Genomic DNA, 21,342 nt, shown 5'->3' on the forward strand with positions numbered 1-21,342 from the left:
GGATCGCTACGCACTACGGTGTAAAAACCGACACGAATCCCACCCGCGCGCGCACCCAGAAATGACGGCGGAATGATGTGGCAAATGCAAAGCTGCCACTTCCGCCCGGTAAGACTAGGCAATCTGCCCTCGGTTCCGTGAATGATTCGCTTCCATGCTCCATACATAGTGAATGTGATAGTACATACCAAAGTTGTTCAGGATCAGATACACAACATTGTATTGTCTGTCAGGTACCTGTTGAGCATCCCTCGTCACTACATAAACAGCATGTGTCAGATTCTTAGTCCCTCAGTTGGTAACCGACCCACATCACACAACTGTAACAAAAGCTCACGCCCAAGGAAAGACCGCAAACATCGTCATCAAAACACAAATCTTCCGCAACTCTCACTTTAATTCTCGAGACCAGTCGATATTCACTACTCAGTTCGCGGCAGAGATAAAGTGAACGTAGCATAGGAGTCTTCAGACTGTTCCACGATATAAAACACGTTCATGACTCTCCGTACAAATGCCTCAGCGATCAACATCCCCCTATCTTCCCTCCGCCCGTTCCGTTTCAGTCTGTGGCGGGCCTCTCGTCTCGACAGAGCGTCTCGGCGAACTTGAGCACGGTGCGCGTGGGCCGGCCGCTCATGCCCTTGGGCAGGTAGGGCACGTCGTCAGCAGAGTTCTCCATGGTGCCGGCAATGTCCAGGTGCAGCCACGCCAGGTCCTCGGATACAAACTCCTGGTGGACAACAGATACAACAAATGGGTGAGCTTAGGAGAAGCATGAAGGAGAAACGAATGCTCAATAAACGCAAGGTTTTCACAGTAAAATGTAGTATAGTAGACTATACTATGGGCGTCTAAAAAAAACTATATAAATAGTGCAATTACTGCACCTCACATCAACCAGCAATATCTACAACAAAAACACGCAGTAAGTAGTCGGGTCTCAACATCAGTACACTCTGTACGCTGAGCATGCCTGTTCCCTCCCTTCTCCAGTCCCCTTCCCCCACCCCGACCGCCGATAGGACGGACCTTGAGGAAGGCGGCGGCCGTGCACGATCCGCCGCCGGTGGCGCCGCCAATGTTGTTCAGGTCGGCCAGGTCACACTCTGGGGGAGGGACACACCCGGTCAGACGCCCGGTCAGCGGTCAGACTCACCCGCAGGAAGGCGGCGGCCGTGCAGGAGCCGCCCGCCGGCCGCGCCGAGCTCTGGTTGTTGAAGTCGGCCAGCGGCGCTTCTGTGTGGAGAGAGGTGATACGGCCGGCCGCGGGAGGGAAGAGGGGATGACAGAGTGGGGGATGTTAGCACACAACACGGTAAAACATACAAGGGACGCACCATCTTAGCAATAAACCGAAATATATGGTCATAGATGATACATTTGGCGAGGTAAGAATGGTACTGTGAAAAATACTATTTTTTACGGATTCATGATCGATGTTATGAATCGTTCGACCGAATTTACCTCTCGTTTATCAAAGTTCTTGGGGAATGTTTCACGTCCACGAGGGAAGAAAAAGACACGCACAGGCGATATACTCAAACAGTTGGTAAGATCAGCGACAGCACTCACTCGTCATCGATTTAGTGTAGTGTCTCCAGAGCGGCATCCTCCAGACGCGGTCCCCGGTTACGGAGCCGGCGGCGCGCAGGTGGCGCCACGCGGCGGTCGAGTTGGTAAACACGCCCACGGCCCCCGAGCCCAGCGCCACCGCCATCGCTCCTGGAAGTGAACGAGTGAGAAACTGAGCGGTGAGCGGGCACAGGCCGGCTGATGAGAGACGGTGGGATGGGGTTAAACGCTGGACATCTTCATCACGGTCATTCGGCAGTACGGATAAAATTACACGGCGCACAAATGAAGAAAAAACATGAACTTTCTTGCAGAATACTTCCAACACCTGCAATTTCATTGAACAGTTATTTTACGGGATAAAAGCAACTGAACTGACATCACCGTTCCATGCTTCTATCCTCAGGACACGGAAATCCTTCTCCTCCACGCCGCAACCCCCTCCGGGCTGGACAGGCAACTTTATCTCATGCGGGCTGCTCCCTTGGAGCGGCATCGCTGCTCCCGAGGGAGCGCACCCCGTAGCCGGGTGCAGTGAGTACCTTGGGGCTGGTCGGCCTGTCCTTCGGGATGGGCTCAGCCCCGGTGACTCACTAGGATGCCTGCCCAGACCAATGTCTCCCCCTAATTCCTATCATCCCTCCGGCTCTGAAATGGTCTAATTGGACCGAAAGGGCCTAACCCAACAAAAAAAAAAACTGAACTGACAGAATTATACCGAAACAATGAGCCTTCCTTCTTTAAATACGGCATCACCAATAGACTCTCAGTTACCTGTGAGCGTGGCCATATCGAGCATGGCTCTCGGCCTGCAGACCTGCTGGGCGTACCACATGGCGTCCACCAGGATCAGACGGCCCTCGGCGTCTGTATTGTCCACCTGTCGGTAGGGTGGGGCACAAAATCAGCGTCTCAAGAACAGGGCTCAGACGGGATGACTTAAACGGCACCGAGTGTAAATCATACAGCCACCACGGGCAGCCAATGCAACAGTATAACAGCTCGAAACGGTTAACACCGGCCCACATATCATCATATTCAAACTTACAATTAAATATGAGGGTACACAGGCCGTACTTTGCAGAGATCTACAGAGTTCTTGGGACCGTGTTTAGCTAAATTAGCAGCCTTACTTTCCTATACTTCACACGCCAAAATATGAATATTTCTACGAAAAAAGGCATAAAAAAGACAGCATAGTTACTAATCAGTGTCTAAGCACCACAGAACTTCTCCCTCCATCACAGAAAGGCAGTAAGTAGTATGCTGTTCGCCCAGCAGAAACACACCCACCTGAATGGTCTTCCCGCTCATGGCCGTGACGACGTCTCCGGGCTTGGTGGCCCGTCCGCCGGGCATGTTCTCACAGAGCGGAATGAAGGCGCGCAGGTTGGCGGCCAGTCCGAGCCGCGCCGCCGCGTACAGCACCCCGGCCGTGCAGGCCGCACCGCCCATGTCGGCACGCATCTTGTCCATCTTGTTGGACGGCTTCAGCGAGATGCCGCCAGAGTCGAACGTCACGCCCTTGCCTGCAGCGACGGTGCGGATACATAAATGTACGGTGTGACGGACGATTCAAGAAAAAAAAATGTCATGATCAGTATACGGTGCTCCCAACAAAATAAGTGACCCCGTGAACCCAAGCAGCCTCTAACATATTGTCATGTGCATTTTTTACGCCTTCTCTGACCTCAGCAAATGACGCCTACCGTGACCTCCCTATGACCTCCCGGTGACCCCGTCTGACCTACTATGGCGAGCGGCGCCGAGTCGGACGCCGCTCCCGAGTAGCTGAGCTCCAGCAGCCGGGGCGGCTCTACAGAGCCACGCGCCACGCTCAGGAAGGCGCCCATGTTGTTCTGTCGGATCCAGGCCTCGTCTCGGACGGTCACCTCGACCGGCAGGCCGGCCATCGTCTCAGAAACGCGCTGTTGGCAACAGGATAAGGGATCATGCGTGGTTAGACACACAGTTATCTGCCATTCAAAGGAAACACGTCACTAGAAGAAGGCGCACGGACAGTTGCAATGCGTGAGTCACCAGCCCGCCACCGTGACCCTTGACCCAGCTGACCCCAAGATCGGTGACCCGACTGACTTCCGATGACACGTCACCCTGACCCGACCGCCCCCGTTCCCGTGACCCGGCTGACCTGGCAGAAGAGTGTGGGCGTCAGGTGGTTGGCCGGCATCTCCATCAGAGTGCGCGCCAGGTTCTGGCCGGCCGCCCGGTGCACGCCGCGCCCCCACGGCTCGCTGTCGGCACCACGCGCCCCGTCAGGGTACAGAGCCCAGAGAACGGGGACAGAGACGGGACAACGACACACGGAGGACCCCAGGGTCCGACAGCACGGATCACGAAACACCAACGACTCCGTGGCGCAACGGTAGCGCGTCTGACTCCAGATCAGAAGGTTGCGTGTTCAAATCACGTCGGGGTCACGAAACTTTTCTGAGGCTAGGTTGGAGTTTATCAATTATAGGCAGCCATATTCCACTACAACCTGACGACCTCGCCTGCAGCGCACTTGCAGGTCCATATTTTGTTAACATTCGTGACATGTCGAAGGTCTCTAAATGATGCATACACGGTCGATAAACTCCAAGTGCATACCAGGGACAACATGCAGCTGGGCGGGTCGGTTTCAGTTGCCTCCATCCAAAATATAATTGACATTCACCACGATACCAGTCAGTTGGGTTTTAACCACATACCTGCACTGACTTATAACTGCTCGTCACACAGGTCACGCCCCGCGCTCTCCCTCCCCCGTCTCACCTGTCTCCATCGGTGCAGCTGAGTTCCACGGTCTTCTGCCGGCTCTTCTCGGCCTTGAGCTCGTCGTAGGCCCACAGCGCCAGGTGAGCGCCCTCGGCACTGGCCTCCGGCTCCCCGGCCGGCTCCACGGTCACGTGACTGCAGCGCACTTCTCGCAGCGCCCGCACGCCGCCTGCGGCACAGCGGCCCCGTCAGGGGGAGGGGGGACCGTCCTACCTACCTCACAGGTGCGCCTCACCGTGGGAATATCTCCCGTAAGATACCCGTCACTCGACTCCGTGGCGCAACGGTAGCGCGTCTGACTCCAGATCAGAAGGTTGCGTGTTCAAATCACGTCGGGGTCACGGTGTTTTCGGGTCGGGTTACTCACCGGCCACGGCCGTGCGGACGTTCTCCCGCCCGGCGTGCACGTCCTCGGCGTGGTCCACGTCCTGTCGGTGGCGGTCTCCGAGACCGACCACGGCCACGGCGGGGAACTCGGGCGTCAGACCGAACAGGAGCCGGGACTCGGACAGCTTCCCTGTCACTGAGGCGCTGAAACGCAGGCAAACATTGAGTAGCGGGAATCACGAAAAATAAAGACTGCAAATGAACATCCTGAAACAAACATAACACTAGTTATTACGAGAACCAGCCCAGTTGAAATGAACGAACTTTACCCCGCGTTCGATGTCTCACGGACAACGAAGATTCTACGCCGTCCGGCCAAATCACGTTCCATAACCACAGCCGAGCCCCCGCTGACCTTGAACGTGATTGGCCGGACGACGTAGAATCTTCGTCGTCCGAGTGACATCGAACGCGGGGTTAATATTTCGTTCAATTTCAAGATAGACGTCAAACCACAGCGATAACACGACATGGGTCGCAACGAACAATAAGCCGCCTCCGTGGCATGGCTGGCCCCGATGGGGATTTGATATTTTTGCGGCACGCACCACTGTAGCATTTCATCCAGCCGGCCGCCGGTCTTTTTGTTGAACTTCCCGGCCTCCTCGGTTAGCGTGTACTTGTCACCGTCTTTGTAGACTCCCAGCACCAGGCCATGCTGATATGGAAAATAATAAACAGCTCAATACCACTAAACACAGGTACCTGGTTAGTAATTACAACACTTGTGAAGCAACCAACAAGTACTACAGCTTTAAGTTTCAACTTATGTAAAATTGAGTCCAAGCATAGATTTAGACTAGGTTTGAGCAATTATTCTGTAGTGAAGGGAACTGTCACACTTACAATACAAGGCACTTTCCATACCTCCAAAGCTTATAACTGAAAAAGAGTCACTTCTGCAGAAAAAAAGAGAAAAATGTTGAAAAGATCACTTTGAATGCAAGAATTTATAACTTACCTTCGCATTAGCTGCAGTGGAAGACAGTCGAGCCATCATTTGTTGGCATAGCCCAGGTTGGGCTTTCAGACGAAGCAGAAACATCATTGACACTTAAGGTATTATTATTGTCTTGTAAAACTGATCCTGAAACTGATTAGGGCTCAGTCAAAATGATGAGCTATACCTAACCAAACAAAACTAATTTGTCATAAGTGCTATTATGTAATAGCTTAAATTTCACTGCTCATCAGCCATGTCATTTTTCTGGCAAACTTCATACAAGTGAACTTCAAACACCAACATATGGTATACTTTCAAAGGTCACTTATAAGTTTTCACAGTATTTGATCAGAGGAGCTACATTGGCATGCAATATTGTCATGCACCAGTTATGTTTGATAAGATTGTAGTTGAAACTGCACTAAAATATGGCAGAATTGAGATGAAAGGTTGCAGAGAATTAGAATGCACATTGACATTAGTAGGATTGTAGGTTGAAGGTAAGTAAGTGGGTAAGTTGTAGGATTAGTAGCTTGTCATTGGGCCTGTTCCAGCGCCTCCAGAAACCTCCAGAAAGCTCCAGAAAGCTCTAGAATCCTCCAGAGAGCGTTCCAGCGCCTCCAGAAAGCTCCAGAAAGCTCTCGCCAAAGCTCCAGAAACCTCCAGTAGCCTCCAGAGAGTTGGGAGGTCCAAATTTCTCTGGAGGCTCTGGTCTACAATTATGGCGCACATGTGACAATCACGAATGTAAACAAAGGACTTTGGAGTTTGGACTGATAATTTTACAACTTAAATGTAAAGAAAATCACATTGCTATAATTTTGTTTATCTTTCTTGCTAAAATTGAAAACAAATTTTGTGTTTCAAGAGAGAAAATCCTTATTCTTTTGGTATCTGTGACGCCAATCTCCAGAAATCTCCAGATTGCGTTCCAGCGCCTCCAGTGAAACCTCTGGTAAAGCCTCCAGTCAAGAATTTCTACTGGAGGCGCTGGAACAGGCCCATAGTCAGTAAGTAATTGGTTATTAGGTCAGGTTAGGTTAGGTTAGCTTAGGCTAAGTTATGTTTTGTTCCTTAAAGGTAGTGTGCCACCTTTGAAAGATTTCCCATATTATTTTTCCTAGGATAAGAAGCTTCTGTTTTTACCTAATATCGCAACAAAAATCAAAAATGGGCCTGGAATAGTGCCTTTTTCGCCTAAAAGTTTTTCGGTTTTTAGATATGTATAACAACTGTAGTGGGCTCACCTGCAAACAGGCGTCGGGCAACAATCGCGAATGCGGCGCACTTGTGACAATAAGCAAAGGTCATTATAGTGTTACGACCATACGACGTACGGGAATGAGTTATCAGCTGTCTAATCGTAGACAACACAATGTCGAGCCTTAAACTGTAAGCCCGTTTTGTATTGTTTCTTTTATTTGGCTGTCGAACATTATTTATGGTTTGAAATATGATTTTATGTAAAATAATTTATATGAAAAAGCCGTCTTATAAGTTATGACCCCATTTCACCACACGCAAGTGGCAGAAATGACAATGATCAGCTGACGCATTTTTCTTGGCCGAAGTCAGAGCGCGCGGCCCGACGCACCACGCGTATTTGGAAATTCCGACCTCGACGAGCATCAGAAGCCACCTAACAGGCGTGTTCGAAACCGCAGGAGATGATGATGAACGGGTTTATCGAAACTTGATTGGATGAGCATATCGGTAATAGCGATTTCAGTGTGTGCATTTATTGTTCATAGTGGTGTGAAATGTGGTTGGGGTACGACCGACAACCCGTCGGGGCGAATTTCGCACTGGGGTACTCAAAATTTGAAGAATTTAAGACGTTTCCATGAGTTTTGAAGGTATGGATAAGTTCTAAAAATCCGGTTCTCCTTATCTGGGCCATTAACTCCATACGGTCCAAGAAAGCTGGCACAGTACCTTTAAGATATTCAAATTCACAAGTAGTTCATGAAATCTTGCTTCATTTTTGTTGTAATCATGCTGCACTTCATATGTATGTAACGGTTAATTATGCTCGAAGGGCGTTAGGTGAACTTATTTGGTGTAGTGGGAATATCATAACTTTAATTTATTGAATATAAAAATAATGATGTATTTCAACATTTTTGTAACAGCTTTATTTTTCAAGCATAAAGAAGCATAATCTGACCATGAATTGGAATAGAAACTTTGTCTTTTGATAGGAATTTTTTAGGTTTAACCTATAGGTATACAAGGTAATCATGGGGTGGGCTTATTGTAAGCTTAAATGTTCTCCAAAATATTTATCACCAATAAATTGGAATGGACAAAAGCTTGTGCTAGGAGAAATTCAAACTCAGGCTTACAAGATTTTGCTATTATGCACATTGAATAGCTTATAGCCATTAAAAAATAAACATTCAAAAGTTAACACATATCGGAAATATTCCACTAAAAATAATTTATCTCACAGCAAACACCAGCGAAAAACAAATGGAAAACCACCCCTCTCCCCTTCACAATATCCGTGCAAATATGAACACCACGTGTTCTTTAGCTTGGCCGGCGTCTAACCGAATCGGCATCGAATCGGCCAACCAGGCGTGTCGATTTATAATCATTCTGGAAATAAAGGGATCAGATAACAGTTTTTGTTTTTATATGACCTTTTATTCAATATTCTAATATTTTCTGCTCTTTAAAGCAAGTATTTTATTCAAAATAATTTTTTGGATTATCTAGCACCAGCAGAAATAGCTCGTTTTGAACAGAGACCAGGTGTATGTAACTGTCTTTAACGCGTAGCTTTTGTAACCAATGAACCAAAGTTAAGGCTACCAAAAATTAATAGTTGCGCGCCTCGTGCAAAGTCGCAGTGATAGAGCAAGTGATAGAGTGATAACTGATAATGGTTAGCAGACGCCGGACTTGTCACCGGCCATTTCGATTTTGATTTGATTTCGATTTAGCAAACCAAGGTAAATAAAAACACGGATTTAGCTTTTGCGGCTAGAACAGGAGCGGGGACATGTTACGGTGACAAGAATCAAGGAGTGACACCGTGCTATGAATGGTGAGCATTGAGCAATAGGTGCTATAAATACCTCACTGAACGTATAATACCATTTACCAATGCCCATACCATACCTTCTCAATTTCTGCGAGTATTTTGGACTTTTCATTTAGCCTGTGTCGGCACTACAAGTTGCATATTTATGATCGGATCGTGACCCTGTCACCCTGCCCATGCTGTTTGTTATCCAAGAGCAGAGAGTTGTTGGCTGACCGGGCCTTGCCTTGTTGATGCCTCTCTGCAGACTCTGCTGGATGGACGGCCGGATCCCTTTGCACGAATCACGATGCAGCAGCGCGCGCCGGGTCGGGCCCCGCTGGCCTTGAACGGGTGGCTGTTTTCAGAGTCGCCGCCGCGGCCCCGCTGCGGCCCCGGACGCTGGTTGACAGCACGGTCCCCGGAGCTGCGCGAGGTGCAGTCGGCTCGGACGGTGCGCTGTTTGGCTCTGACCGCGCTGCTGTGGTGCCGTGTCCGCTTGTCTATAGATGGCCTTGCGCTTGTCGCTTCAGCTTCTGCGTCTTCTTCTGACCGCTTCTTCGGGAGAGCGTTAGGAGGTATGTTAGCATCGTTACTTGGTCTTGCAAGTTGCAAGTTGCATTAATGCGAAATGCAAAGAAGTTATGTCTTTGTCCGTACCTACCTTGTTGCGACAGTCCGTTTGTTACGCCCGTCTTCCACCCGTCTGTCTTCTCTTCGTAGCTACCGTCCGCTCCTCACGCGGGTTTACCGTGCTAACGTTTTAGGGCCTTGGTGCTAACTGCTAGTCAGTAATCTTGACTGCTAGTAGCTAGTAGCTAACTGCAACCGCCGGTGTCGGCTCGTTCTCCGGCTGACCTTTACCTGTCACCGTGCTCTGTTATTGTCGTACTGTGTGTTACGTGATCCAGGCACGTCGCATCGACACTTGATAATGCGCAACGCCCGTCTCTTATTTCGTATTTGTCAGGTGTTGCACCAAGGCACGCGTACCCGACACTGGATCGGCATTCAAGTCGGCTCTTACTGGCTTAGATTCACCCATTCGGGATTCACCAATAAGATGCTCCTGATTCGGCACAGAGTCCCGAGTGGCCTTCTGAAGTTTTGTCACCAGGCAGGTGTCCGGCTGTCATCCACTGCTGCAACTGAAAAGGTTAGTTCTTATAACAAAGTATTAAATTGAGGTTTGTGGCAACAGCACACTGTTGTTATCAATTCAAACAAGCAACAACCGCTGTCCGCTATCGGCGCTATCCCCCGCAATGGCCCGCACCGGTTATGCCGATATTCGATAAATGTTCATCTCATTGGCTTTCATGATATTATATTATTTGTATTTTCCATATCAGCATGGCCTGGTGCTGGGCGTGTACAAGGACGGTGACAAGTACACGCTAACCGAGGAGGCCGGGAAGTTCAACAAAAAGACGGGCGGCCGGCTCGACGAGCTCCTTCAGTGGTAAGGTTCAAGGAGAGGGATTAAAGGGACCCTCCCACCTTCAAAAAAGTTAATGAATTGGCACGAAAGTGATGTCGCTCGGTTCAGAAAGAGCGAAAACGAATATCTACCAAATTTCATCGAAAAATATTCACCGGTTTTCAAGATATTAGACTTTTACTTTTGTTTACTTTTTGGGATCTCCGCTGTTCCTAGCGACTTTATTTGAAAGTGCGGCATTTGTTGCGCGCAAAACAGCATATACCACCGCGTGCTACCAAACGTTTTAGTAAAAGATTTAAAAATCGTTAGATCTCCGCTGACGTCACAAATTCTAAGGGGGCATACCAATGCACTAGCCCCTTAGAATCCGAAAACTGCAAGTTTGAAATTCCATATCTCCGAATTAAAGCATTTGTCGATGTTGTGAGTGCCCAAACCGGTATTTGCAGGCCATGGCCACCAATTTGGCTATCTCAACTCAAAACTAATGTTAAGGTGGGAGTGTCCCTTTAACGGGAAGAGGTGGTTACCTACAGGGTTCCTCGGGCGTATAACTCGCCGCAAAGTAGCTCTTCATCTCGGTGATCTGAGGCGAAGTTATCGTCCAATTACTAACGGACGTCTCGCATTGTCATTGCGTTTTAGCTGCACTACAGGTAATAAGCTCGTAACAGTGTTGTGATCAAACGTCGTTGCATGTGCTGTTACGCTGCCTTGTGAGTAGTAACTAGCTATTCTGGTGTTCGATATGCCACCTTGTGTCGATTTCACCGTCGTGCTGTGTCTAAAAATAGCCCGTTGTGTATATCATTGGCCGTATTCGGCTCTGCACTCTCGACTCTGAATGCTCGTCAAGGGTCGCCGGTCGGTATGCGTGCAACATTAGCTGACGTTTATCGCTGGCTGACGTAGCGCCAGCCACTCAGTAGCGCTGGGCGAACTCTGATCGGACAGTGTTAAACTGCATTTTTCGTCCAATCAAGTAACAAACGACAGGCCTGAGCGAGAACCTTTGGTCCCGCCGACGCCTGGGTCGTCGCGATTGTGTCGGAGACGAACCAACATATTTTGTTTTGGTGTCGGGAGATGTGTAAATTAAGCACAGCCTCGTTCGAACTGATGCTCACAGAGCTCGCTTCGGTAGTATTTAATCCCCATGATTGACGTGTTCAGACGATCGACTACTTGCCCCCAGCGCCTCAGTGACGGGGAAGCTGTCCGAGTCCCGGCTGCTGTTTGGCCTCACGCCCGAGTTCCCCGCCGTGGCCGTGGTCGGTCTCGGAGACCGCCACCGACAGGACGTGGACCACGCCGAGGACGTGCACGCCGGGCGGGAGAACGTCCGCACAGCCGTGGCCGGTGAGTGACCCCGACCCGACCCGAAAACACCGTGACCTCGACTTGATTTGAACACACCGTTGCGCCACGGATTCGGGTGACGGATATTATTCAGGAGATATTCCCACGGCGAGGCGCACCTGTGCGGTACTCCGCCCCCTCCCCCTCCCTCTGACGGGGCCGCTGTGCCGCAGGGGGCGTGCGGGCGCTGCGAGAAGTGCGCTGCAGTCACGTGACCGTGGAGCCGGCTGGTGAGCCGGAGGCCAGTGCCGAGGGCGCTCACCTGGCGCTGTGGGCCTACGACGAGCTCAAGGCCGAGAAGAGCCGACAGAAGTCCGTGGAACTCAGCTGCACCGATGGAGACAGGTGATATTGATCTGTAGGGACGGCGTCACGGGGAAGCCGGCGGGCACAGTGCTTTAGGAATATTAATGGGTTATTCGTAGCGTACTGAATGATGGGGAAATTGGGCAAGCACGGTGGGTAGATGAAATTATGGCGAGACTGATGCATACGATTCCCAGGGTCCGAAGAATAAATGTTTCGTGACCCCGACGTGATTTGAACACGCAACCTTCTGATCTGGAGTCAGACGCGCTACCGTTGCGCCACGGAGTCGTTGGTGTTTCGTGATCCGTGTTGTCGGGCGGTGGGGTCCTCCGTGTGTCGTTGTTCCGTCTCTGTCCCCGTTCGTCCGTCTCTGTACCCTGACGGGGCGCGTGGTGCCGACAGCGAGCCGTGGAGGCGCGGCGTGCATCGGGCGGCCGGCCAGAACCTGGCGCGCACTCTGATGGAGATGCCGGCCAACCACCTGACGCCCACACTCTTCTGTCAGGTCAGTCGGGTCACGCGAACGGGGTCGGTCGGGTCACGGGAACGGGGGCTGTCGGGCCACAGGGTCAGTAAAATACGGGGCCAGTCGGGTCACCGGTCACTGGGGGAAGCGACTCACGGAAGGAGGGAAGCCGCTTCTTACGAGAGGGAGCTCAACGACTCGTGAAGGGGAGCTGACGTTTTTTGGAATAAGCCGACAACTCACGGGCAACTCACGGGATGAGTTGACGACGCACGGGGATTACCTTGCGACTCACGATGAGTTCGTGTCTCATCGTCGTGGGATGAAATAATGACTCACGGGTCACGGGACTGACTGATTCCGGTGATGATAAACCGCGTCCCTTCAGTCGTTTATCTGCATGGTGTGTTTAGCATACAGTAAAATGTAAATGACGGCGTGTTCGAGTTGAACAGCATAACACTGTATTGAACTAACAATTAACAACCTCGCATCCCTCAGCGCGTTTCTGAGACGATGGCCGGCCTGCCGGTCGAGGTGACCATCCGAGACGAGGCCTGGATCCGACAGAACAACATGGGCGCCTTCCTGAGCGTGGCGCGTGGCTCTGTGGAGCCGCCCCGGCTGCTGGAGCTCAGCTACTCGGGAGCGGCGTCCGACTCGGCGCCGCTCGCCATAGTAGGTCAGACGGGGTCACCGGGAAGGTCATCGGGGAGGTCACGGGAGGTCACAGGAGATCAGGGATGGTCGTATGGGGTTACAAGAGACGTTTAAAGCTGCATATGAGATTCTAGAGATCACGGGGGTTCACGGAGTCGCTGATTTGATTGGGAGCATCGACTCGTTAGGTGGGTAATGGTCATGTAGCTTTGGCGTGACTGGTAGTCTGCAAATAAGCATCGCCTGTAGTAAGTTTTTTATGAATTTTCCCGCACTGACGATATTTTTATTTATATCGTCCGTCCATTGCATGGAATCCACACCGTGCAATTATGTCTACCCGCACCGTCGCTGCAGGCAAGGGGGTGACGTTCGACTCTGGCGGCATCTCGCTGAAGCCGTCCAACAAGATGGACAAGATGCGTGCCGACATGGGCGGTGCGGCCTGCACGGCCGGGGTGCTGTACGCGGCGGCGCGGCTCGGACTGGCCGCCAACCTGCGCGCCTTCATTCCGCTCTGTGAGAACATGCCCGGCGGACGGGCCACCAAGCCCGGCGACGTCGTCACGGCCATGAGCGGAAAGACCATTCAGGTGAGGACAGAGAGTCCAGAGCGATACTGGCAGAAGGGACTCTAACCGCCTAACCGCCCTGGTCTAACCGTTCGTCATTTTCAGGTCGACCACACCGACTTTGAGGGCCGCCTGATCCTGGTGGACGCCATGTGGTACGCCCAGCAGGTCTGCAAGCCGAGGGCAATGCTCGATATGGCCACTCTCACATGTGAGTCGGGATCGGGTGGTTCTCCAATCTCGACCCTCTGGGATCAACGGTGCACTCGGCCAGTGAGAAATCGGAATGTCTTACGTGCATTAGTGGTAGGGATTATCGTTTGACCCGAGCATGCTAGCAGACCTGTCTTTTATGGGCTGACCTGCCATCTACCGAGCTCTGCCAGGGCTGGGCTGCTCTGCCCCTAGTGGGTTCTCTGTGACCTGACCTGGCCAGTGTTCACAGCAGGCATGTCCTGTGTGACCTGACCTAAGCAGGTTTTCTATTACCTAGCCTGCCCTGAGCAGGCTTTCCATACCCTGTCTGTCAGCCTGGGCGACCTCTCCGTGCTGCACCATCCCACCCGGATCTACTCAATCTCCCCCAGACGACATGGTGGTAGCGCTGGGCTCGGCGGCCGTGGGCGTGTTTACCAACTCGACCGCCGCGTGGCGCCACCTGCGCGCCGCCGGCTCCGCCACCGGGGACCGTGTCTGGAGGATGCCGCTCTGGAGACACTACACAAACTACATGACCGGTGAGTGTGGCAGACTTGAAAGAGAGAGCCGCTGCAGCTTGGTGTTTCAAGACGTAATTCATCTTCCAGCTGACGTGCTGATTTTGTGGCTTCGTAAACCGACTGACGTCTTCATTTGACATGTATGATGTGCAATTTCGGTAGAACTGTAACACCTGGATCAGTGTGTAAGGGATGGCCTATGCGACCCGTGAGTGGCTACACAACCCCTGGTCCGAGTGTGTGACCTAACTGACCTAACCTCTGACCTCAGAGTGTGATCTGATTGACCTGGCCTCTGTCCTCAGATTGTGAGCTAGCTGACCTGAACAACATCGGTACGATGGCCGGTCCGGGGATGTGCTGGCCTGGGGGAGCCTGCTCCGCCGCCGCCTTCCTCAGGGTCAGTTCAACAGTGCGAGTAATGCATGCATGACTTCTTGATGCTCCCAAGACATCGTTAAAGTCATGGGTATGTCATTTAATAATGTAGCAGGTGTCCATCGATTGGAATAGCTTGCTCTACTTTTGTCTCGCCGTTTGTGTCTCGTGAATGGCTGCTTCTCATTGTCCATGGACTCGAAGCTCAACTTCCTATGCATCGTGGTACGATACCGTCGAAGAATCCACCGTGAATGTCCGCGTCATGCTTCCATCGCACTTCAAATTCAGCTCACTGTTGTCATGTTTTTCGCCTCTATCAGGAGTTTGTGTCTGAGGACCTGCCCTGGCTGCACCTGGACATTGCCGGCACCATGGAGAACTCTGCTGACGACGTGCGCTACCTGCCCAAGGGCATGAGCGGCCGGCCCACGCGCACCGTGCTCCAGTTCGCCGAGACGCTCTGTCGAGACGAGAGGCCCGCCACAGACTGACGTGGAGACGGCGGAGAGAGAGAGAGAGAGAGAGAGAGAGAGAGAGAGAGAGAGAGAGAGAGAGAGAGAGAGAGAGAGAGAGAGAGAGAGAGAGAGAGAGGCGCGGGATTTTCTGGGCGCTGTTTATGGTGCGAGCGCCTAGCGTTTCGTTCCTCTGGCGGAACGGTCTTCCTAAGGCATGCCAACAATAATTTAGTGATGTTGAGAGTCTGAGACATTTCCTAGAAGTGTATGGCCTCATCAAGAGGATGCCCTTGCGCATTGATCTGATACGAATTTGTATGTGATATTTAAAGGTGCAATAGTGTTATCGAACGAAGTGAAACAACTGGGTAATAAATATTTGCCTCCTATATTTCGAGCTGCGACATTGACGGGACTCAGTCAGCCTACCGCCCGCCGCTAGGGCTCGGCAACCAACCAAGAACACTCGCCACAACTCGCAGTGCGGCGCGTAGTACAACAAAAACGGCGGCCCGGCGCCGGTCCCAACTAACCGGCGCACGGGACCGAGCGCAACACCCAGTACGAACAGGCAAAACCGGAGAACAAACGTCAGAACTGTGGGTCAAATCACAGGCGGTCAGGTGACTGACGAAACGCTGTCAAAGGCTCAAAAATGGTTCTCAAGAACAAAAACAGAGCTGAACTCATGAGTCATCGGTAAAACTGTCATGGCTGCGTTGCGACACCGGCAGGCTGCGAGCACGGCGGGAACACGTCACAACATCAATACACGGGTACACAAAATAGCCATCTTCTGTGCGGCCGGGGACGCCGTCTCGGCCCTGCTCCGGGGTCGGCACCCGACCCGCGCCAGGTCAGGTCAGATCTGCAGTCGGCGCAGAAGCAGCAGGCAGCAGCGCAGCGCGCCCGGCAGAAGCCGGCTCAGAGACCTCCGGCCACCACAGCGCCGTGCGGCGGCCAGGACTCGAAGCTCAACTTCCCTACTCTGCCGCCGGCGGCGCGGCGCGCGGCGGCCGCCCGTCTGTGCCCATTGCCGCCGGCAACTGCACAGAGGGCGCCGCGAACCGCGCCGGTCCGCCGCGTCCGACCGGCCTCACTGCACGAAGCCGACGACGCGCCCCACTTGACTAGCCGCTCGGCGCGTCCGTCCACGACCCAACGTCCCCCTCCCCTCCCTGCCTCCCTCCCTGCAATCCCATCCATCCCGACCCACTATTGTACGACGCAGCAGCGGCCGCGGGGCTTCTTTTTCAGCGCCACGCGCTCCACCTGGCCCGCCCCCTCGGGCGAGGCGACCACCGAGTGGTGTACCTCCACGGCTCCTGTCGGCTGGGCGGCCAGCACGGTGGCACCGGGCGGCGGCGGCTCGGCGGAGACCGGGGCCGCCGCGCGCGCCGTCACCGCCGACTCCTTCACCGGCGGCGGGGCGCCGTTGGTGGCCGACGGACTGAGGTGACCGTTCCCGGTCGGCGCTGTGTCCCCTCCACCCGCGGCCGGGCTGGGAGGGCCGCCGTTAGCCGCCGGAGGACCGTCTGTGAGGTCTGCGCTCGCGTTGAGAGGTCGGCCCGACTGGATGGCTCGCACGATCTGATCGGCTTCCTTACTGAGCTCTCCGCCCGGCCGGAACGGGTTCTCCCAGCCGGCGTCCACGCTGAAACGGACAGGGGCAGGTCAGACATGGAGAAAAGGGGCGGAGTAAAACGGGACACGGTATGCTCAGCGTAGAGGTCAGACAGGGTCAGATCATTCATAAGGCCAGAATCATGATCGCACAGTGTCAAACCATTTTTTTTACTAAGACTTTTCGGTAGGAGGTAAGCACAAGCCAGAAGAGGCAGACACAACCGTTGCCGATCGCAATAATTCGCCACCAAAACGCCACTGATAGTATGGATCAGTTGTCAACGCACACAGCACAACACGGGCCCAGTGGACATTGGACAATAGCCAGCAGCACTACAGCCCCATGCACGGTGCACATCACACCGACTCTGAACGAGAAACAGTTGGTCACATGGTGCCAACACAGTCTTTGCATCCCCTGACATGGATGACGTGTGTAACACTGTAAAACTTAGACGCCCGAATCGCCTGCATCACCCACATCAAGCTGGCTGAACATTCATAGCTGAGCTTCACCTCTGAAGCTCAGACGATTATCAATATTCATTATGGGTCACCGAGTATCGATGAGGATCTCTCTGACCCACGACAGAGTGGCGTGACCCCGCAACGCAGTTGGAGCCCCGATGGCCACGGCCGGAAGCCGCACCCTTCGGGCCACCGCCAGCGACTCGGCACCGGGCCAGAGTCAGCCTGACTCGCCATCCCGCGACTCGGACTCTGTCGCCCGGTGATCTCAGCGCGAGTCGGTGACGGTGAGTCATCGCAGAGTCATCACCGAGCCGCGCCAGAGTCACAGTAAGTAGTCTCACTGATCACTCGGAAATAAACAGCTTACTAAAACAACGGCCGTGAGGGACTGAGGACACCAGCCAGCAGGGGTCGAGAAGGCGCCCATCAGTGCGTCATGAACCAGTGACACCCCTACCACTGACAGCCCCCGGTGGGCGACGCTCCCCTGCCCCCTCTCTCTCCCTCGCCGTTACCAGGCGCTCGCCAAGTATCGGTCGGCGCCTAACGGCCCCTCCCCACTCAGTAAACAGAGCTCTGGGCCAGGGTGGGTCAGGGTGGGGCGTGGTGCTGACGGCCGCCGCCGCTGGTAACATCGGCGGCGACAGCGCCCGTGGAGATCCATACCACGATCGGCCTGTAAGCCTTCATGGATAAAAGACACCGACAACAGAGGTGACAGATGTTCTTTCTTCCAGGGCATCACGACATTTTGTACTCCGTTGCCCCTATCATTGAACGTTATTCTTTATGAGATACGCATGTCGTACCTGTGTCGAAACAGCTGCGAAGAAAGCTGAAAGAACAGTAGGAGGGTGCGTAGCATACTGATACACATGAGCGACCACAGCGTCACCCTGAATGATGACGCACACCCTTGACTCCCCCCCCCCCCGTTTCTGGCGACTGTCACCCGAACAGCGTTCAGCGTTCTGACAGCGGCGCAGTGACTGTCAGCGTTTGGCGCCACCGGGCCCGATCCCATCGCGCTGACAGGGTAAGACGCGCCAACAACAATAGGCGGGCGTCACTAACCCCTCTCACACCCACGCTGAGACTAGCACACAGAGGTCAATGGAAGGGGGCAAGAGCAAAGAGCAGCGCCAGGCGAATAAGAGTAGCGCTTCAGCACCGGTATAGCTCCACCGGTATAGCTCCACTACTAGAGAATAGTTCAGTCTCGAGATCACCCCTCTGCGGAAGCGACAATCCAATCATGTTGATGCTCATTGAATACCGAGGAGGAGTGGAGTAACGTCAGATCAGGTGCCGGTGATGTCAGACAAGATGGTGTTGGATTTGGTACCGATTTGATGTCACATCTAGTACCATAGTGACGTCACAGGTGGTACCGTTATGACGTCACAAGGGGGTCGCACGGTGTGCCAGCTGGAGTGCTGAGGTCGGACCGGGGGCGGCCAACAGCAACAGGATCTGACCGGTCTCTGTGACCGGGGCAGGCCGCCAGCTGGAAGGGGGACAGAGGTCACGGACATCGGCGACCCCTGACCCGAGCGCTGCGGGAGGGCGGGGGGCAGTCGACAGAGGTCACGGACATTGGCGACCCCTCACCCGACCCAGAGACACCGCCCCGGGCGCCGCGTGGGAGGAACATCATATGACGGTACATCAGCTACAGAAGCGGCCGCGAGACGACCCTTCGGTCTGAAGTTCAGTGCACTCCGATCAGTCTAGATTGATGTCTTGGTATTTATGTCATCAATTCATAAACGAAGTTGGCCCCACTGATGGCAAAAAAGTTATCGTCGTTACTGACCGACAACCGAAAGATAGCCGCTTTACAACCAATCCATAACGTAACCACAAAAGCGGCCTCCGGCATTGTCCGTTCCAAATGCCCGATGCCCAGCCCACGGACCCTCGGCCGTACCGTGCCACCTCAGGACACACCACAGATTGCACCGTCCAGCCACGGTGCGGTCTCACAGATCACATTACGGGCTCACGGGCCGACACACGGGCCTGGGAGTCCGAGCTATGTTCCCAGACGGGCGCAGAAGGTTCCCAGGCCGGCAGCTGGCGTAGGGGCGAGTTCCGACCGGAGCGGCACGGGACCAGAAGGAACGCGCCGTGCCGGACGCGTTGGGGAGCCGGCTGCGTCTGTCGCTAACGCCAAGAAACACATGACGACAACGTCTAAAAAACAGGTTATTACTGAAAAACGGGCAAAATGAAGTAAAACTAAATCTAAAAAATCGCATACCTCAATATCTCAGTAACACCGCGGAGAGAGTGAAGCAAAAACAGCAACCAAACATAATCAAACACAACCCACACCTACCGTCTGGTCTCGGCGGGCACGACAAAGCGGGTCCTCAGCGGGGCCTCCATGACCGACTGTGAGACCGCCGGCCGGGGGATAATCCAGCAGCCCGGGCCGCGCCCTCACTCCGGTCCTACCGGCGGACAGACCTCGACAAAACCCCTCCACCAGCACCGACCACTACACACGCTCACAACACGCCCAATGGATGAAACCTCACTGCGTAAGTCCCTGAGAGCGGCTCATTCCGCCGTTTAGAGTTCTAGCAGGCGAATTTCACACACACGGCGGCGCGGCCCGTCCTGGAGGTACGACTGTCGGACGACCCCAGCCGCCGCCCGCTGGCAATCAATGGCAGGGTACCTGTGCGCGCGCCAGCCGGCGGCGGTGGCGGCCGCGCCAGACCCGGCGCTCAGCCCGTACACGAGGATTCCATCCGAGAGACAAACAGCCAGCTGGGTAACAATAATGACGGCAGAGCACCTCTTCCCGCGGAGCATATGTCAGCAGCGGCTGTCTTTTTCCACTTTTACCACCGACCTGATTTAACCCGTCAGCGTTTGTGTTGCTTTGATAGTTTGACGGCTCATCCGTCCGTCCGTATGTCCGTCTGTCTGTCTGTTCGTTGGCCTGCTGTTTGGGCGTGAACTGACCGGGTCACGTCACTCCACAGTCAGACACGAGCAAAATGAAGCGGAGAGCGGGCAGAACGGGTCAGTGCGCCTAATCATGCCTGCCTAGGCCAGCCTGTTAGTAGGTGCTCGGCCGCAATTCGCTCATCTCAAGACTCGCAACACAGCAACGCCCCTTCCTCAGCGCTGCAATAGCACAAATCGCATACTACCAAGTACCAACCTATTAAAGGATGAAATGCTATGGACGACATTCTTGACATGTATGCCGCAACAGCTAATGACTGAACTGAATAGTTGATCGTAGATTGAAGCAGAGACATATGCCATGCTGGTTGCATTATTAAGATTCTTGTAAAACGCGACATCGCAAGGCGAAACACGAACTCGAATTGCAGCACTTCCTGTTCCATACAACAAACGGATATCGAGCGACAAAACATCGCTCGCATTTCGGATTCCGTGTCGTTGAAGTCTGCATTCCGTATTCCATGTTCTGCATTTCATGTTCCATGTCCGTGGCAGCATGCCTTCAGTGTCTCGTCTCAATCCGTGTTACCAAAGGTCAAACTCTACCCGTGTCTGTGCCAGCAAACAGAAACGCCAAGGTAACGACGACAACCGACCTGCAGGGCAACACGGATCTACTCCACCACCCACTGCTGAGGACAGGAGTTCGGAATTCGGCCATCCACCGCTCGACATCCACCACCCCCATCCGGCGCTCGCCGTCCGGTGCCATCCAGGCAGCACGAGCCGAGTTTCAATTGGCCGCCTCCCCCGGGCGGGGGCGGGGGCGGGGGCGGGTGCCGCGTCGCACAAGACAAATCGATAGGACGCCCTTGACGGCGCGCTGGGATCAGCCCGCCCCCACCTCGTCTCCCGGCCCTACTCCTGCAGTATAGTGGGGCGCTCCGTCACCTGCACGGGGCGGCGGTGGCATCTGGGTCTGACGGGGGCGGGACCGAGTGCACGGAGAAACACGGGGCTGGCACCAATAGGACAGGGACACGGACACTGGACATGTCACGGACAGTATACGAACTACGAACTACGAAGGTCAACATAGGTCACAGAATGGCCACGGATGGGTCACGAGCAGTCAATGTCATATCATGAAGGTCACGGCGAATCACTGAGAGGTCACGGAGATCACGAACCGGTAACGGTCAGGTCAAGGACGGGTCACGGAGGCCTTGGAACGGTCCCAG

At 53.7% G+C, this 21,342-nt stretch overlaps 3 protein-coding genes and 3 non-coding genes across 20 annotated transcripts in view; 3 read left to right on the forward strand and 3 right to left on the reverse strand.

Moving 5' to 3' along the window:
- Positions 1 to 203: 203 nt before the first annotated feature.
- Positions 204 to 9,183, reverse strand: LOC122381510 (cytosol aminopeptidase-like). 11 transcript variants are annotated; one of them, XR_006256535.1, is made up of 12 exons: positions 8,137 to 8,154; positions 5,705 to 5,836; positions 5,292 to 5,401; positions 4,724 to 4,887; positions 4,354 to 4,525; positions 3,728 to 3,830; positions 3,323 to 3,503; positions 2,869 to 3,104; positions 2,350 to 2,455; positions 1,576 to 1,725; positions 1,033 to 1,239; positions 204 to 733 (listed from the first exon to the last, which is right to left on the reverse strand). XR_006256535.1 is itself a non-coding variant. In XM_043365764.1 (12 exons), the coding sequence occupies exons 2-12, from the start codon at positions 5,789 to 5,791 to the stop codon at positions 563 to 565; spliced, it is 1,557 nt and encodes a 518-aa protein (XP_043221699.1). In that variant the 5' UTR covers positions 5,792 to 5,836; positions 8,962 to 9,183; the 3' UTR covers positions 204 to 562. The 11 variants fall into 11 exon arrangements, 10 of the variants coding, with proteins under 10 accessions (XP_043221699.1, XP_043221694.1, XP_043221696.1 ...); XM_043365764.1 differs by lacking the exon at positions 8,137 to 8,154 and adding an exon at positions 8,962 to 9,183 and having other exon boundaries at positions 1,033 to 1,109; XM_043365759.1 differs by lacking the exon at positions 8,137 to 8,154 and adding an exon at positions 8,962 to 9,128 and having other exon boundaries at positions 1,160 to 1,239.
- Positions 3,945 to 4,016, forward strand: Trnaw-cca. Its single transcript has one exon. It is a non-coding gene; the product is annotated as a tRNA-Trp (tRNA).
- On the forward strand, positions 4,626 to 4,697 carry Trnaw-cca. The gene has a single exon. It is a non-coding gene; the product is annotated as a tRNA-Trp (tRNA).
- On the forward strand, positions 8,525 to 15,473 carry LOC122381508 (cytosol aminopeptidase-like). 5 transcript variants are annotated; one of them, XM_043365755.1, is made up of 14 exons: positions 8,546 to 8,738; positions 8,983 to 9,168; positions 9,685 to 9,737; positions 9,768 to 9,870; positions 10,067 to 10,176; positions 11,354 to 11,517; positions 11,691 to 11,862; positions 12,229 to 12,331; positions 12,794 to 12,974; positions 13,310 to 13,545; positions 13,630 to 13,735; positions 14,112 to 14,261; positions 14,549 to 14,643; positions 14,945 to 15,473. In XM_043365755.1, the coding sequence occupies exons 1-14, from the start codon at positions 8,736 to 8,738 to the stop codon at positions 15,113 to 15,115; spliced, it is 1,833 nt and encodes a 610-aa protein (XP_043221690.1). In that variant the 5' UTR covers positions 8,546 to 8,735; the 3' UTR covers positions 15,116 to 15,473. The 5 variants fall into 5 exon arrangements, with proteins under 5 accessions (XP_043221691.1, XP_043221692.1, XP_043221690.1 ...); XM_043365756.1 differs by having other exon boundaries at positions 8,525 to 8,738; positions 9,083 to 9,168; positions 9,685 to 9,870; XM_043365754.1 differs by having other exon boundaries at positions 9,685 to 9,870.
- Trnaw-cca lies at positions 12,043 to 12,114 on the reverse strand. The gene has a single exon. It is a non-coding gene; the product is annotated as a tRNA-Trp (tRNA).
- The window catches only part of LOC122381511 (mucin-1-like), a 42,590-nt gene continuing 36,696 nt past the window's right edge, over positions 15,449 to 21,342 (reverse strand). The window contains exon 4 of the mRNA XM_043365770.1: positions 15,449 to 16,733. Within this exon, the coding sequence (XP_043221705.1) occupies positions 16,295 to 16,733 (439 nt within the window). The 3' untranslated portion in view covers positions 15,449 to 16,294. The remainder of the gene's footprint in view (positions 16,734 to 21,342) is intronic.

The sequence above is a fragment of the Amphibalanus amphitrite genome, unplaced genomic scaffold (assembly GCF_019059575.1).
Source record: "Amphibalanus amphitrite isolate SeventyFive unplaced genomic scaffold, NRLGWU_Aamphi_draft 000121F_arrow, whole genome shotgun sequence".
In the NCBI taxonomy this organism is placed as follows: Eukaryota; Metazoa; Arthropoda; class Thecostraca; order Balanomorpha; family Balanidae; genus Amphibalanus; species Amphibalanus amphitrite.